At 47.8% G+C, this 14,113-nt stretch overlaps 5 protein-coding genes across 5 annotated transcripts; 3 read left to right on the plus strand and 2 right to left on the minus strand.

Moving 5' to 3' along the window:
* Positions 1–32: 32 nt before the first annotated feature.
* BGW36DRAFT_340150 (2-methylcitrate dehydratase) lies at positions 33–1,520 on the plus strand (the record flags this gene model as incomplete). The annotated part of the gene is made up of 1 exon (XM_046213062.1): positions 33–1,520. Exon 1 carries the CDS (start codon positions 54–56, stop codon positions 1,518–1,520), a length of 1,467 nt encoding a protein of 488 aa, XP_046073324.1. The 5' UTR covers positions 33–53.
* Positions 1,521–1,580: 60 nt separating this feature from the next.
* Positions 1,581–3,998, minus strand: BGW36DRAFT_376866 (uncharacterized protein). The gene is made up of 7 exons (XM_046215941.1): positions 3,809–3,998; positions 3,642–3,748; positions 3,303–3,587; positions 2,801–3,241; positions 2,493–2,749; positions 1,986–2,419; positions 1,581–1,930 (listed from the first exon to the last, which is right to left on the minus strand). Exons 1-7 carry the CDS (start codon positions 3,851–3,853, stop codon positions 1,676–1,678), a joined length of 1,824 nt encoding a protein of 607 aa, XP_046073325.1. The 5' UTR covers positions 3,854–3,998; the 3' UTR covers positions 1,581–1,675.
* Positions 3,999–4,332: 334 nt separating this feature from the next.
* On the plus strand, positions 4,333–6,104 carry BGW36DRAFT_294357 (major facilitator superfamily domain-containing protein; the record flags this gene model as incomplete). The annotated part of the gene is made up of 6 exons (XM_046211090.1): positions 4,333–4,503; positions 4,555–4,648; positions 4,715–4,957; positions 5,019–5,276; positions 5,327–5,491; positions 5,548–6,104. 6 exons carry the CDS (start codon positions 4,333–4,335, stop codon positions 6,102–6,104), a joined length of 1,488 nt encoding a protein of 495 aa, XP_046073326.1.
* Positions 6,105–11,096: 4,992 nt separating this feature from the next.
* Positions 11,097–12,509, plus strand: BGW36DRAFT_376872 (putative BAP31 domain protein). The gene is made up of 5 exons (XM_046215942.1): positions 11,097–11,226; positions 11,302–11,363; positions 11,417–11,551; positions 11,605–11,708; positions 11,774–12,509. The coding sequence occupies exons 2-5, from the start codon at positions 11,343–11,345 to the stop codon at positions 12,150–12,152; spliced, it is 639 nt and encodes a 212-aa protein (XP_046073327.1). The 5' UTR covers positions 11,097–11,226; positions 11,302–11,342; the 3' UTR covers positions 12,153–12,509.
* BGW36DRAFT_376875 (uncharacterized protein) lies at positions 12,510–14,058 on the minus strand. Its single transcript, XM_046215943.1, has one exon. It carries the CDS (start codon positions 13,975–13,977, stop codon positions 12,607–12,609), a length of 1,371 nt encoding a protein of 456 aa, XP_046073328.1. The 5' UTR covers positions 13,978–14,058; the 3' UTR covers positions 12,510–12,606.
* Positions 14,059–14,113: the final 55 nt, after the last annotated feature.

Consider the following 14,113-nt stretch of genomic DNA (forward strand, 5'->3'; position numbering starts at 1 on the left):
CGGTGACCCCATCCTTCAAAACACTTTCGTTCGTGAGAACGGCAAGAAGGGTCATGGACGGTCATGTATATCTACCGAGACTCCTTAAAGGGGTTGATCTCAGTGAGAAATATCCAGAAGGGTTAAACCATATCAAAAGCAGTACCACCCCCGAATCAAAGGAAGATATACCCGTCACCAAAATATTCGCAGAATTTATAGCTAGTGTTAAACCGGACGTCCTTTCCGACGCTCTAATCACTCAATTAAAGGATTACATTATCGACTACGTGGGTGTCACGGTAGCTGCAGCACATGACTGGGAGTCCACAGAATCAATCTACCGGGGTATTCTCGCACTTGGGGCGACTGGAGGTTCAAACACGGTGATACTCAAAGGACAAAATTTCCAGCCACAATTTGCCGGCTTACTCAATGCAACATTAGGCCATTCGATGGACTTTGATGATACCTATGCGCAGGGAACCCTGCACGCCGGGGTCTCCGCCATTTCTGCCGGTCTAACACAGGCAGAATTATTGGGAAGTCACAGCCAACAGTTGCTTCTTGCTGTTGCAGTAGGATATGAGGTCATATGTCGCCTCGGGAGAGAGCTGGCAAATGATGCATATGCCCGGGGATTCCATAATACAGGCACCGCAGGCATCTTTGGTGCTGTGGCTACGATATCCGTGCTCAAGCGACTGTCAGCTAAGACAATAGAAAATGCTTTTGGTCTTGCCGTCTCAAAAGCAGCAGGATCCATGCAGTATCTTGAGAATGGAAGTTGGAACAAGCGTCTCCATCCTGGATTTGCAGTTCACGACGCCTTCGTCTGCGTCTCTTTGGCCGAGGCTGGTGTAATCGGAGCAGCCAAAAGCTTAGAAGGGAAATTCGGGTTTTTACAGGGATACAGCCCCAAACCGGACAAGGATCTAGACTACCTGACTGCGGATCTGGGGGCTAGATGGACGTTCCTCGAAACCGCTTTGAAGCCATTCCCAGCCTGCCGCATGACGCATGGCTTGATAGAAATAGGTGGGAAATACGGAAGTTTGTCCCGAGATCGGAACGTCGAGAAGATAACTATTTCGTTAAGTCCAGCTAATCTCAGCGTTGTCGGGCACCGAACTTCCAACAAGCTACATCCTGAGAACGTGGTTGACGCACAGTTCTCAGCATACTTTCAACTAGCTCATGCGTGGCTGTACGGGTCTAACACGGGTGTTAGATGTTATGAGCGGCTCAAGGACTCGGCAATCTACGACTTGTCAGAGAAGATTGCGTGTGTTGAAGATGTTACAGTAAAGGCGATGGGTGCTAAGATGCATATCCAGTATGTCGACGGAGGTCAGGAACAGATAAACATACCATTCCCATTAGGCGAACCTGAACACCCATTCACGAAGGAGCAGATTGAGGACAAATATTTCGGCTTAGTGGTTCCAGTACTTGGTAAGGTAAGGGCAGAAGAGATAAGAGACCTGGTCCGTGATTTGGAGATGCACTCCGTTGTAGAATTTTTCAAACTGGTTTGCTAGGATTTCCTTGACGAACCATTTACTAGAGAAAGAAACATCAATGAAAATGTATGACTTTTGGGCACATCTGTATGTATATATTAATTGATATACCTATTTCTTTCTATGATGCAAAATTTCTTTCACCCTTTCAATTCTTACAATGAACAAGTAAATCATGAATTAACGTTGACGAAGGGAAACGGCAAGTTGGATGGCCAATTCCAATCAATCAGGCCGTCGGACGGCACCCCTAGGTATTCTAGGTTCTCGGACAGAGGCAGGCTGGGATCGCACCACGGGCCATCTGAAGCAGGTATTTCTAGGAGGGAATTCTGATTCTGTGCAGTTCCCCCGGACTCGTAGGGATTGCTTTGACCATTACTCTCCATCCGCCACCACCACAAAGAATCAAAGACAATACTCATGAACTATAATAAACGGGTCAGGTTGGTCATTCCTCGATTTGGTTGACATGTCTCTTACCGAACGACTGCGAATTCGAAGATTGAGACCATCGACGAAGTCTGCCTTTCGATTTACAGCGCCACTATTTGTCCACAGTTGGGTTAGGATTATCGCATACCGCTCGTCCAAATCTCCCGGTTGGATCGATCGCTTCTTGACAAAGGCTATTGCTTTGAATAATGACTGTTCCGCATCACGCAAATTGATATGTTCTCTTAGACCACTGCGAATAACTCGAATAATGCAAAAGGCCGCTAGAAGCGTCATGCGTAAGTAGAAGTGCGTTGCATAGTAGGCGAAGTCCCGGGTAATGTCTAGTCTAGAAACTATGTCAAGCGTTTCGGTGGCAATTGAGAAAACTGTAATGATCCCAGGCGATTTGAGTTCTTTTATTTGAATGAAAAAGAAATGGCTCATTATTGCCAGCCGTGCACAGCATTGTGTGAGAAAACCTGACCATCAGCCTCTTCGGTTAGAAACCACCAGTATCTGAAGCGTGAATAAAATATTGAGGAAAGAACTCACAAAGCTCATCATTCTCAGGGAGCGGTACGCTTTCGATTTCCTGATTAAACACCTTAACAAGTGACGAAAGCCCATTATCATCCTGGTTTTCCATATCAATGCTTTCTGATATTGCCACAATCGCATTACAAAGCATCTTGTGGCATCGATATCGATAGAGAAGTGCCGGATCGTCTATCAAATTGAGAAACCTATCCCGTTGAGAAAGCCTGGGTTGGGGAATCGAGAAGAATGGTAGTCCATCGCACAAACTCGTACTGCTAGTTGCTTAGTAGAGCGAAATGGATGAATATGTATGCAATCCATACCTTTGAAAGTTCAAACAGCAATGTAGCCACAAGTGGGCCCAGAACTTTCGTTCTTTCTCGTTACTCTGTATCTGCGTTCTCCGAAAGTCTTGCTCGTGTCCAGCAGCATATAAGCCATGTTGGACAGCGAGGGAGTATGCAGCGCCTGCAAATGCATGGGAGGGGTCTTTCCACATCGTCTCCATAGGGATAGGCCAGAGACACAAAATCAAGGCCGCTTGTATTGCGGGGATTGGATTTGTGATGTTGAACAAGGTAGAAAATTCCAAATTCCTGATCTCCTTAGCCGCATGGCGAAATGTATGTGACTCATTTCGCAGGTTACGTGCTCCCGTAGCCACAATAGACCAGAACAGGAATGGCGATTGGTTGATATACGCTTCTTGGTTTAAGTTCTGATCAAAAATGCCGGGCAAGAACCCACTGTAATGAGCGGAGAATCTAGTAACTGGGTGTCAGCCCTTCCGTCATGACGATTCTTTTCTCAAGACCCTGTTTTTACCGGGAGAAACATCGTGCTATGTCATGGTGGGTAAATTCAAATTGCTCTCGACTCCGTAGCAACGGGGCAGCATCATTTGTTGCTGGGGCCGGAGCCGATAGTGGGATATCTTCCAGCACATGGTGTCGTGGAATATGTAGTGATCCATTGGTGGTTTGACCTAATGAAGGCAATGAGTGATGTGGCATGGAGGGGGACCCTGATACACCATCTCCCTCCGTGGCCCGGTTTGCGAGACTGAGTTGCTTATTCAGTCGGTGGATTTCCTGGGTCAGTTCAGCTCTCCTAAGCAACGTGAGAAGTTGTAGATATCAAATCATCTCCAAACCGCCAACATACGTCTGTGTTGGACCTGTATCGTATGCACCGACGATCACACAATCCATGCGCATGCGCTTACAACGGGAACATGGTCGGCCACTACGTTGGTAAGCGTCGCATCGCAGCTATAAGCCATATCAGTATGATGACTACTAATATGGTACGGAAGCACGCTTCAGACAGACCTTCTGCTGTCGACAACGAACGCAAGATTTTATTCTACTAGGCATGGCGTTATGCTCCCGCGAAGGGAAACGAACAGTAGTTAAGATGGTCACGGTGGTTCTGCTAGCTGGATTAGGAAGACTGATGCACTGGGGAGCCAAGAGAAGAAGCGAATTGGGGAAAGATCCAAAGTCCGCCTAAACATTTCAGTTTATCTGGGTTGACGATGCAAACGGTGCAAATGCTTCCCCGCATTTTTGGTTTTGCCTTTACAAACTATCGGATTTCCGGTCCTCCCAATACATCCACTTCGGAATTCCGATATCCAACATCATGTCCACGTCCATTGGAGTCTGGGGAAGCTGCCCAAGCTTAGCCTTCCCCACAGAGCTTCTGGGCTTCTGGGGTTTTAAATGATCTCCTGGGGTAATCCAAGAGCAGGAAATTTTAGTTATCATGTCCTTCAAAGATACCACTATAGTTACCTCCGCTTCCGTACATCTCTGTCTCATTTACAATGGCCACCCACAAGAAATCCGAAATTATGCATCTTGAAAACCAGCCAGTTGAGCGGCAGCCATCCAATCTTCGTGTTCGTTCCGAGGGGACAGGGGGTGTAATTCGGCAAAAGTCGAAACAAGAGAAACTGGTGCTCCTTAAGCAGGATATTGCCATCGCCTTCATTCTCTCGGGTTGCTTCTTCTTTTCCTATCTGGTGAGCAGTTTACTTAATTTCCTGACCTTTCTTAAGCTGAAACATCGTCAGGATCGCAGCTCTCTGGGAAATGCACGGATCATGGGTCTTCAGGCGGACCTGGGCCTCACGGACGCTCAATTTATGAACTGTTTGATGATGTTTTGTATGTTCGTTCCATATACCGAGAATTCCTACCTACCTGTTGGCATGGAATCTAACCGATTTAAAGTTGTTGGGTACATGGTGTTTGAACTGCCTGCTGCGCTAAGCCTGCGCATTTTTCAACCACCCCATGTATATGGGATTGCCATTGCTCTTTTTGGAGTCTTTGCGTGCTGTCTTTCCGTTTCGCGAACGTATGCTGCTGTTATGGTGCTGCGTTTGCTAATTGGTATTGGAGAGGCTGTTGTCCAAACAGGGTTTGTCTATCTATCCCTCTGGTACCTCAAAGACGAATTGGCTACTAGATACGGTATGTACAGTCCTTCTACACATATTAGACTCAAGAAAACAAACCCTGACGACGGGAACAGCGGTGTTTTACTTCTCAGCACCTCTTGCAGGTGGCATCAATGGTATTCTAGCCTACGGTATCGATAAAAATCTAAATAACGTTAGTGGTAAGGCTGCTTGGGAATGGTTATTTCTCATAGAGGGAGTCTGTTCTGTATTTTGGGGTGTCATTGTCTTCTTCATTCTTCCTCGTCTTCCGGAAAGAGTCGCTGAGAAGGGAAGTTTGTTATTTCGTCGCGAAGAGGAGCAGGCCATCATTCTCCAAAGGACAATCGAAGGTATGTTGTCACCACTCTAGTTCGCACAGAAGCTTACCCTTTACGCACAGCACGCAATGACCCGGACGCCAAATTCCAAGCATTTCAAATCTGGTGGGCTCTCAAAGATCCAAAGACCTGGTTGGACGCCGTGGTGGTCGCGGCTCCTTGTCTAGATGTAGCTGCATTTGGAAATTTCCTGCCTACTTTCGTTAATCAATTTGGCTTCTCCAAATGTGGGTGAACGTTTCTGCAATGGGGTTGGTATAAAACATCTAACGACTGAATCTAGTAAATGCACAACTATTCACACTGATTCCGTATTCAGTGGCAATGTTGACTCTACCCCTCTTCTCGCTGGCATCAGACCGAGCGCGAAAGAAGGCAATCCCGACTCTTCTCTGCCTCACCGTCTCGGTTATCGGATTTGTCATTTTGCTATGCGATGTGCAGCGCAGCGTTCTCATAGTCGGATGTTGTCTTGTTGCTGCCGGCAGCTATCCTGCTATTGTCCTCGCTGCCAGCTGGCTGCTGGTCAACCACGCTGGCTATACCAAGAGATCCACCGCGTGGGCAGTAGCGCAAATCTTTATTCAGTGCTACAGCATCATCAGCACCCAAGTCTATATCCATCCGCCGCGGTTTATCATGGGCCACGCCGTTCTTTTGGCCCTCAATGCCCTCGGAGTGGTGGCAGGACTGCTCAAATACTACATAATGAAGCGGGAGAATGCGAGACGTGACCGTCTGGCACAGCAGGTTATAGGAGAGGCGCTGGAGAGCAAAGAAGAGGAAAAGAGTATAGAGCAATTATGCGACTATCACCCTGATTTCCGATACTCCTTTTAAAAAGATTATCTTGGAAGCGTGTGACCTAGATGGTTTTCCATGAATCACTCCATGTTCTTTCAATGAACTAAATGGGCCAGCTATAATAGACATTTCAGCGCTAACAATCTTAATTGCACATCCTTTAAATCAGCCAACTTTGAATTATTCATCACACTCTGTCACGGTGTAGCATACTCGCAGACGACCAATTCAACTACCACGTCAACTGCTCGAAGCAATACCTCGAACTGGTTTAACCACTCTTACGGTTGATATCCTTGTTGACGTGGCACCCCATCACGTACTAGCTATACCGCGCGGTCGTAATAGTCCCAATTTCCAGCGCCAAATGTGAGGGATAGAGGAGCAGCCTGAGGGAATATGATGTGTCGAGGATAGTTCTCATGGCAATTATAGCTTGAGCCTAGTGCATGCACCGAGCCAGCGGTTCTGGAACTGGTGGCGTTCTTGCGAGCAGGGGATCACCGAGGAGAGTAGCTGGAGAGATAGAGTAGGCAGCCCCCAAGTTGGGACAGACCCTCCTGGTATCCGTGCTGTCGATCTCGCTCGCTGCGTGCGCCGATCAGCGCATCGCAAGCACGGATAGGAGATGTGTTGGTGTTAAGGACAGAAATATGGAGAGGACCATCGAGGGCTTAGCAAAATAACTAATGAGTTAGCTTCGTTGGTAGAATTACTGCGCGGCAGGCAGTCTCGGTCACGTGACGGGGATGGGGCTGTAGGGAAGGCGCGAGGAGAGCGCGGCGCCTTGGGAGTGCTGCACTGTACAAGCGGCGATTCTGCCTCGCGATGTTTTCTCCTTGCTCTCCTCGAGAAATCGCCCGAGCTGGAGTGCAGCTGGACCATAGCTGGGACGGGCACGCATCGATTGGCCCTGAGGCTCCTAAAATCTTTCTTTGACATTTTTTGGCGGCACAAACTATGGCCACGCTAGGTACCTTGCCGCCCAGCCGCAGCGGCTAGGGGGTTTTGTACGGTTTGTGCTTTGCTGCTGACGGCCTCATGCGGCCTCCACGGCCACGCAGCCGTGGCGCAGAGCTCTAGGGCCCTTAGTCCACTCGGCTTCCCCGCCGAATCGCCTGTGCTTCTCTGATCTGCTCCATCCTGGTGAGCCCTAAGTGCTCGAACGTCGTGTTTTCCGTGCTCCCCAATAATCTATAGGCAGCCAGCTGCTGATTCCTGTCTTCCGGCTCCCAGTCCGGCTCGCTCAGCAGAATGACCAAGATGGGCGCGCACCACTCACGCTCTCTAATATCCGCGCCGACAAGGAGGCTAAATCGGCTTTCGCTAATGCCCCTTCGATATACCCCTCGAAAATTTGAGCTTCACGATGTGGCCCCTTTAGCTATGCAATCTGAACATCGAGATTGGCTCTCCTGTTTAGCCTGGCGCAGTCCTCCTCGACGACTGCCTTCGTTTGCATATGTCACCAACATCGTCCAGCAGGACCCGTCTTATTCGTCTGACCCCATTATGGCACGTACCTAGCAAATAGAACATACCGATTCTAGATGTGACGCTGGCAGATAGTCGACGAATCTTCGTTAAGGCAGACTTGGAAAATCCACTTCTAGTTTACCTAGTTCCTAAGCTTGAACGACGAACGCCAATTGCATTCATGCTTTTCTTTCAAGTCATCAAAGTTGGCGCACTTCTAGGCGATCCGCTTTTGCCCGGAGTGCTGTTATTTGTCACCGACAAAGAGGCTATGGAGAAGTTGTGACTACCCCAAAAAGTCCAGAGCATATCTTGCTGTACCATTGGCAGCTTGAGCCCGTTAGTGGTGCATCTCAATTAACCTTATAGGATACAACTCGACCTCTAGGAATGCTCCTATCACCAACACTGCTCTCGTATTGAGTGATGAGCTGCCGAATCAGCAGGCTGCTACTGAAGAATACCGGCCCCTTATACGGCGCCGTTTTACGAAAGAAATACCTCGGATTATGACGGCACAGGTCTACATCACCTTTATTGACGGGGTTCTTTCTCTAAGCTCCAGTCCAAGTCCCTATCGCCGTCGTTTATGCCTTGATGCCGTGGACGCCACAACCCTGCTCATGTGCTCTCCTTGTCACTGACACACCACCTGCCTGCTTGGGTAACCATATATCCTGTGATGACGGTGATAGGTATTGCATGTAGCCGCCGATTAGCGCGTAGAAGTTTCCTGTTGGTTCAGCAGATCTTGCTCTAGTTGCCTTGCAGATCATTTTGACATCTACCTAACGCCGCCAACAATATCTACTGCTTAAACCCTTGCTCCTGTGAAAATGCGGCCCTGAGGTCATTTCCCCCTTTGAGTCACATTTCCCCATCTCCTTATGGTGTGCCTAAAGGGACCTACAAACTAAAGACATATAAAGAGGCTGGAAAATCACTCCTGGAATCGATCTTCTATCATTACACTCAAGCACAAATCTCCATTACTTCTACAAAGCCTTCACAACAGCCAACCAACAAAAACTTTATCTATATAAACCGTTCAAAATCTTATCCGACCCTATCAGTCAAAATGTGTTCCATTTGGTACGTCGAGTTCGACTGTGGGTGCCAAATCATGGAGATCGATCTTGTCACCTGTCCCAAAGCCGGTCAGCCGGGACACTATGTCGAGAAAAAAGTATCGCGGAGGGATGGCTTCATGTGTCCTAACCACGGTGGTTAGATACATTAAGGCAAGTAACGCCCGGGTGAAAAATACCGAAGAAACTTTAAATAGCTAACGTTGAACTTATAGAACACAAAGATTCGTTGTCTACGCCTGCATGTTTAAAATCGGAACTCGACTCATCTTTCGGCATCAGCACTCTAAGCACTCTTCATTGTTTGATTCAACCCGTGTTTCGAATATTTCGGCCTTTCACCATTTGAACAGTCACTTACGTCTTCAAAGTGTCTCCGTATATTTGTCTGATTTCTGTGTCTTCTTTCTCGACTTCACTTCGTTCTGAATACCAGCACTTTGTCAAGCTTTTCTGGTCACTTTAAGATGTGGGAGTAACCACTTCTGTATTTATTTTGTCTTCATTTTCGTCTTTGACTGCAACTTTTGGTCATATACACTCTTTCAATTCATCATGTTACAATATCATTGTACCATTGATATTTTGCTGCTTTTTATAATACAACATGTGACGTCAATATTATCCAGAAACTATCTTTTCTACACTACATATGTAGCTCCACGTGTAAATGTACAGTATTTGTAATTCATATATGGATTTGGAATTTGAGAGCATGGCAGAAAACAGGCATCACAGACTAGAGTGTCTAAAGACCATTTTTCAACGTCACCATGCATCAATTCCATTGAAAGCAACCTCATTCGCAACTCCTGCCTAAAAAATGTATATTGTTCTCAGCCACCGCAGCTTCCATGCAACGAATCAGCGATCCTTCTAGAATCAGCTGTTGGTCGTCTGATATGAACAACTGTATTTCATCCCCCGGCGGACTCCGCAATGGACGGCCACGGACAGTTCTGGACGAGCCCTGTTGGCAGAAACGTCCACCTCCTTTTCCTGTCGGCACTTAGGCACAAAGAAAAAATAGCAATGGGCGGGAGTGCGGGCGGCGCTGACCCTACTTCTCGATAGCTGAAGTTTCGGATGACGATACCAGGCCCTGATTGCACGCCGCGTGACTCTGCTTTGCTCCAAACAGTCAAGTGCCCGAGAAGCCCTTGATGGCGTGTAGAATCGTCTCTTCGGCTATCAGAGCCTGTAAACAGCCGCGTAGGACCCAGGGTATCGCACACCATTGCGTGTAAGTTTGTGATAGACATGCAGTGGTGTGCAGACCCTAGTGGAAATATGACCTATAATCACCAGGTGGCAATCGACCAAGCCCTGCTATTTCCCATCCAGAAGCAGTCCATACAGCTCAGCCCCGCCCTCCCGGCCTAGAGTGAGGCCTATCAAGCGCTTGTGATCGTGTATTGCAGGTCTTGCAATTCCCATAGTCGTTCTGATTGGATCGAAGCCTGTCTGTCGGGCTGGTGGTTGTGATTCCAGTGATTTGAGATAGAGAAGCACACCGACCAACCAGACTCGCGTATGCCACTAGTCCTACAACTCTTTTTCAATCGAAATGCCTCTGATCTCGAATATTTCATACAATTGGCGAGTCCAAATAGCACTGGTGAGGCTGAAATATACCGCGATGACTCTGGAATCCAACAAACGGTTTGGGGCTACTGAGCGGCGCTGTCTTTCTCCCCAGGACACCGGGTATCATAGGGTATCAATCCAGCGCTATCAGTCCCTAATTCCAACGAGTCTGCAACGGCGTGGCTTGCACTCGCGTCAATCGCTACGCATGCTGAGATGGTCATCTGAGCGTCTTTTTCAGACTTCGGTTGAGGAGTGCCCCTAACTTTAGCAAGTCTGCAGCAAGGCGCAGGGCGACCTTCGAGTGTGAATGGATAGACTCAGAGGATATGTCGACTAATAATAATCCAGGATTCTTCGTCTCCTTTTGGTGAGTCATCTTGTCCTCCTGAAGGTATGTGCCGCAAGAAACGCCGTGAAGCTAAGAAACCCTCCCTGGCCAGGTAAAAAGCGGGCCATTCTTAGCTGTAAGGCAGTGTTATTATTTTAAACCGATTTATAGGTCTATTAGCATGCCGCTTTCTGCCTTGATTCTATTATTTCTGGCTGATCTCATATGCGAAACAATAAGCACTCCGAAAGCACTATTCGGAATCCGAAATGACGGCTAGAACTTGAGGAAGTGTTGCAAATGGCGTTCGACATCTTTCTTCTCCTATGTCTCTTCGTTAATATGCAGTTTGACAATGATTACGTAGAGTTGTTGTGTCATGGGGTGGTTTGTACTGGGAAAACAACGACGCTGAATGAGGCTAGTCGTAAATGGCCGGCCGACTGGTGAGGCAGCAAGGCAACAACCAGAGCTGGGTAGAGGTCACGTGGCATCCTTGCTTGGCACTGTTCCCAGACTGGGTGCCAGGTAATGACGTATCTGTTTCCCAGGCTGCACAAAAACAGCTCAACCGACCACATCTCACTTTGTCTTGCACCTACACCCTTGATCCAGACCAAACTCGTTTCCGTTACCGATACTCAAACTCTCGTTCAGAGCTTAAAAAGAGATTAATGTAAGATATGTATTTTGCTTTCAATCCACATATCTCGAAAATTCCTGCCCGACAGATTATTGACGCCTGCTCTAGATTCCTCGAGATCTTGGCCTAGCTCAAAGCCAATCGACAAAATGACGCTCTACTACAGCCTCGTGGGTATTCATCTTGGTTTCTATTTGTATATTATTAACGATTCCCCTCGCAGGTTTTCCTTCTCCTCGTCTTCGAAATGGCGGTCTTTCTCGGCCTCATTATCCCTCTTCCTTATACGGTGAAGAGAAAGCTCTTCGCTTTCATTTCAGAAAGCCCGATAATAGCGAAACTACAATACGGACTAAAGGTCAGCTTGCCTTCTATGAATGTCTCGATCGAATGGCTGTTAATCACAAGTAGATCACGTTCATATTCATTCTCATCCTCTTTATTGACAGCGTCAATCGCGTCTACCGAGTTCAGCTTGAAACAGCGGCCTTTTCCAAGGATACTACTTCTGTTGGGTCAGCTTCCATCTAACAATCCCTGTCGGATCTTGATTTATCATTCGAGCACTAACAGTGAATAGCAGAGCTGCCGCCCTTGGTGCTGAACGTATGGAAGTCCAGGCCCGCAAATTCTACTCTCAGCGAAACATGTACCTCTGTGGCTTCACCCTGTTCCTATCCCTCATCCTCAACCGCACCTACATTATGATCTTGGAAGTTCTCCGTCTCGAGGATCGCGTTAAGCTACTTGAAGGTGACAAGAAGGCCGGCGGCAAGGACTCCGCCCGTATCGCCGAAGCTGGAGGCGTTGGTGAGATCGGTCGCTTGAAGAAGGAGCTCGAAGCCAAGGACCGAGATATCGAAACCTTGAAGAAGCAGACCGAGGGACTCCAGCGCGAATATCACAACCTCGGTGACAAAGTTTCTCAGTCGGACAGTGCCCCCAAGAAAGATCGATGAATTGCCCAGATTCTGAATGCTGTGTTTGTCACCGTGAGCGGTCTTTTGGCGCTCACTAAGAACAGATATTGCATCAAGAGATCAAGCTGGTTGATTACTAACGCTGTAGCCTTGGTTTTAGTAGTATAAAGCTTAATTGTCTTCTCGGCGATTTCTCAAAATGATAAGCTATGCATTCATTATCCTCATTTCGGCATTGTACACAAGTCAAGGTTAGGTTCATCCCTATTCGTCAGAGGAATGAGGTGATAGAGTCAGGAGTGTGGGAGTGGTCTGTGGATTAACTTCATGTTATCTTGCATGTTTTCTATCACTATATTTACAACTAAGTGTGAATAACGAAAGAGCCTTTTTCCATGTTTATTCTTTTATCACATAATTTCGTAATATCTTTGGGGAGTGTTATATTATCATAGAAATACAGAGCCTGGCCGAAAGTCGCTCGCTTTGCTTATTATAAAAGGAAGGTCCAAAAGCTGGGAAAGACAAACTCGTCCTCAAAAATGCGGCGAACTTGATCAAGCACAAATCGCTCTACTTTGCCCACGTTTTTCAAGACTTGTTTCCCGCTCTCGTTACGGCCAATTTCACTCTCCACGTGTATCTGTTGGAGTAAGCTGCCAAAACGTCTCCTGGCGGGGATTTGATTCTCGGCGTCGTCACTCGCAGTGGCATTTGGACGGCCTGTTTGATCTTCTTCGCCGCAGAAAGCATCTGCATCTTCCGGAGATAGAAAACATAAATGAGCTCGCTTTCGAATATAGGCTACAACAGCGACGCCATCAAAAGTGACCCCTGCGATATTCAGCTTAAGTGGAAGGCCGACGAAGCTCGGCATGGGATAGTCGAGCAATATTTCTGCTGTAAGGGAGAGCTTCACGTCTCCAGCATATTTGACACGGCAAATCACTTGGAAATCTTCAGGACGTCGTTCGCGTAGGTGCCGTGGTGTTTCATGTCGATCTGCTATTATCGATGACGCGTCATCTTGAATATGTGTGTGAGCCACTGAAGATGTGTGGTCGTTGTAAATAACGGTAGGATCGTTGCTTGTATTATTTGATGAACTGCCCGCTGCGCTTCTTCCTTGCGATAGAAGTGTTGGATTGGTGTTTGCTGTTGACGGCCGCGATGGCGAGCCATTATCAACCTCAATCTCAGACCCCCGGCGTACACTACCCCCAGCATTTGCCATTGAAGAGCCTCCAATCCCCCGAGTTTCATGCACTACATCTGGCCAGCCAGAAGAAAACGTCGAACCACTTGCGACAGCAGCGAGGGGAGTTTGGGATCCCGACAAGCTCCCAAGCATCAAGTGGTACCCCAAATTAGACGTACCTCCTGGCAGAATACTGGGCGAGCCCGACCTAAACTGCGAGTTCAAATGATCGCCCAGGCCGATCGGGGAGCGGAGGGAGGGCTGATGTCGAAAATCCAGGGTTGGCGGTCGCATCCTAGAGTCCGCAAATAGCCCATTGTTATTGCTATAATCATCATACATATCCGTGCTCGCGCGACTCGTGGTCCGCTGATCCGTCGTCGGTTCGTTGGAGGGATTCGACGGTTCCGACACACTATATCCACTATATCCATCTGCACTGTCGTCATCTTCTTCGTAGAAATCGGGGAATGGATCGCATAGGTCCTTGATTTCGAGCTCGGGAGGAATTTTGCCGAATTCGAAGGAGTGGACTTGCACTGAACGTATGAAGCGGGGCAGAGGAACTTGCTGGAACTTGTCGTGGATGAATGACCGGATTCGCTCTGCAAGTTCCTCGCCGTCGGGCCCCGAGGTCGCTGCCTCCCAGTCGAGGTCTATGGACATTACATATGCGGGTGTATCTGTAATATTGTTGGTGACTCTGGGCTGTGCTGGTAAGGCTGGGTTGGTGAGAATAAAGTTAAGGGAACATTGAAGCTTTGAACGAGTTCGGGTTAACACTAGGCCCACTCTTAATATA

Source organism: Talaromyces proteolyticus (assembly GCF_021365285.1).
Source record: "Talaromyces proteolyticus strain PMI_201 chromosome Unknown BGW36scaffold_5, whole genome shotgun sequence".
Taxonomy (NCBI): Eukaryota; Fungi; Ascomycota; class Eurotiomycetes; order Eurotiales; family Trichocomaceae; genus Talaromyces; species Talaromyces proteolyticus.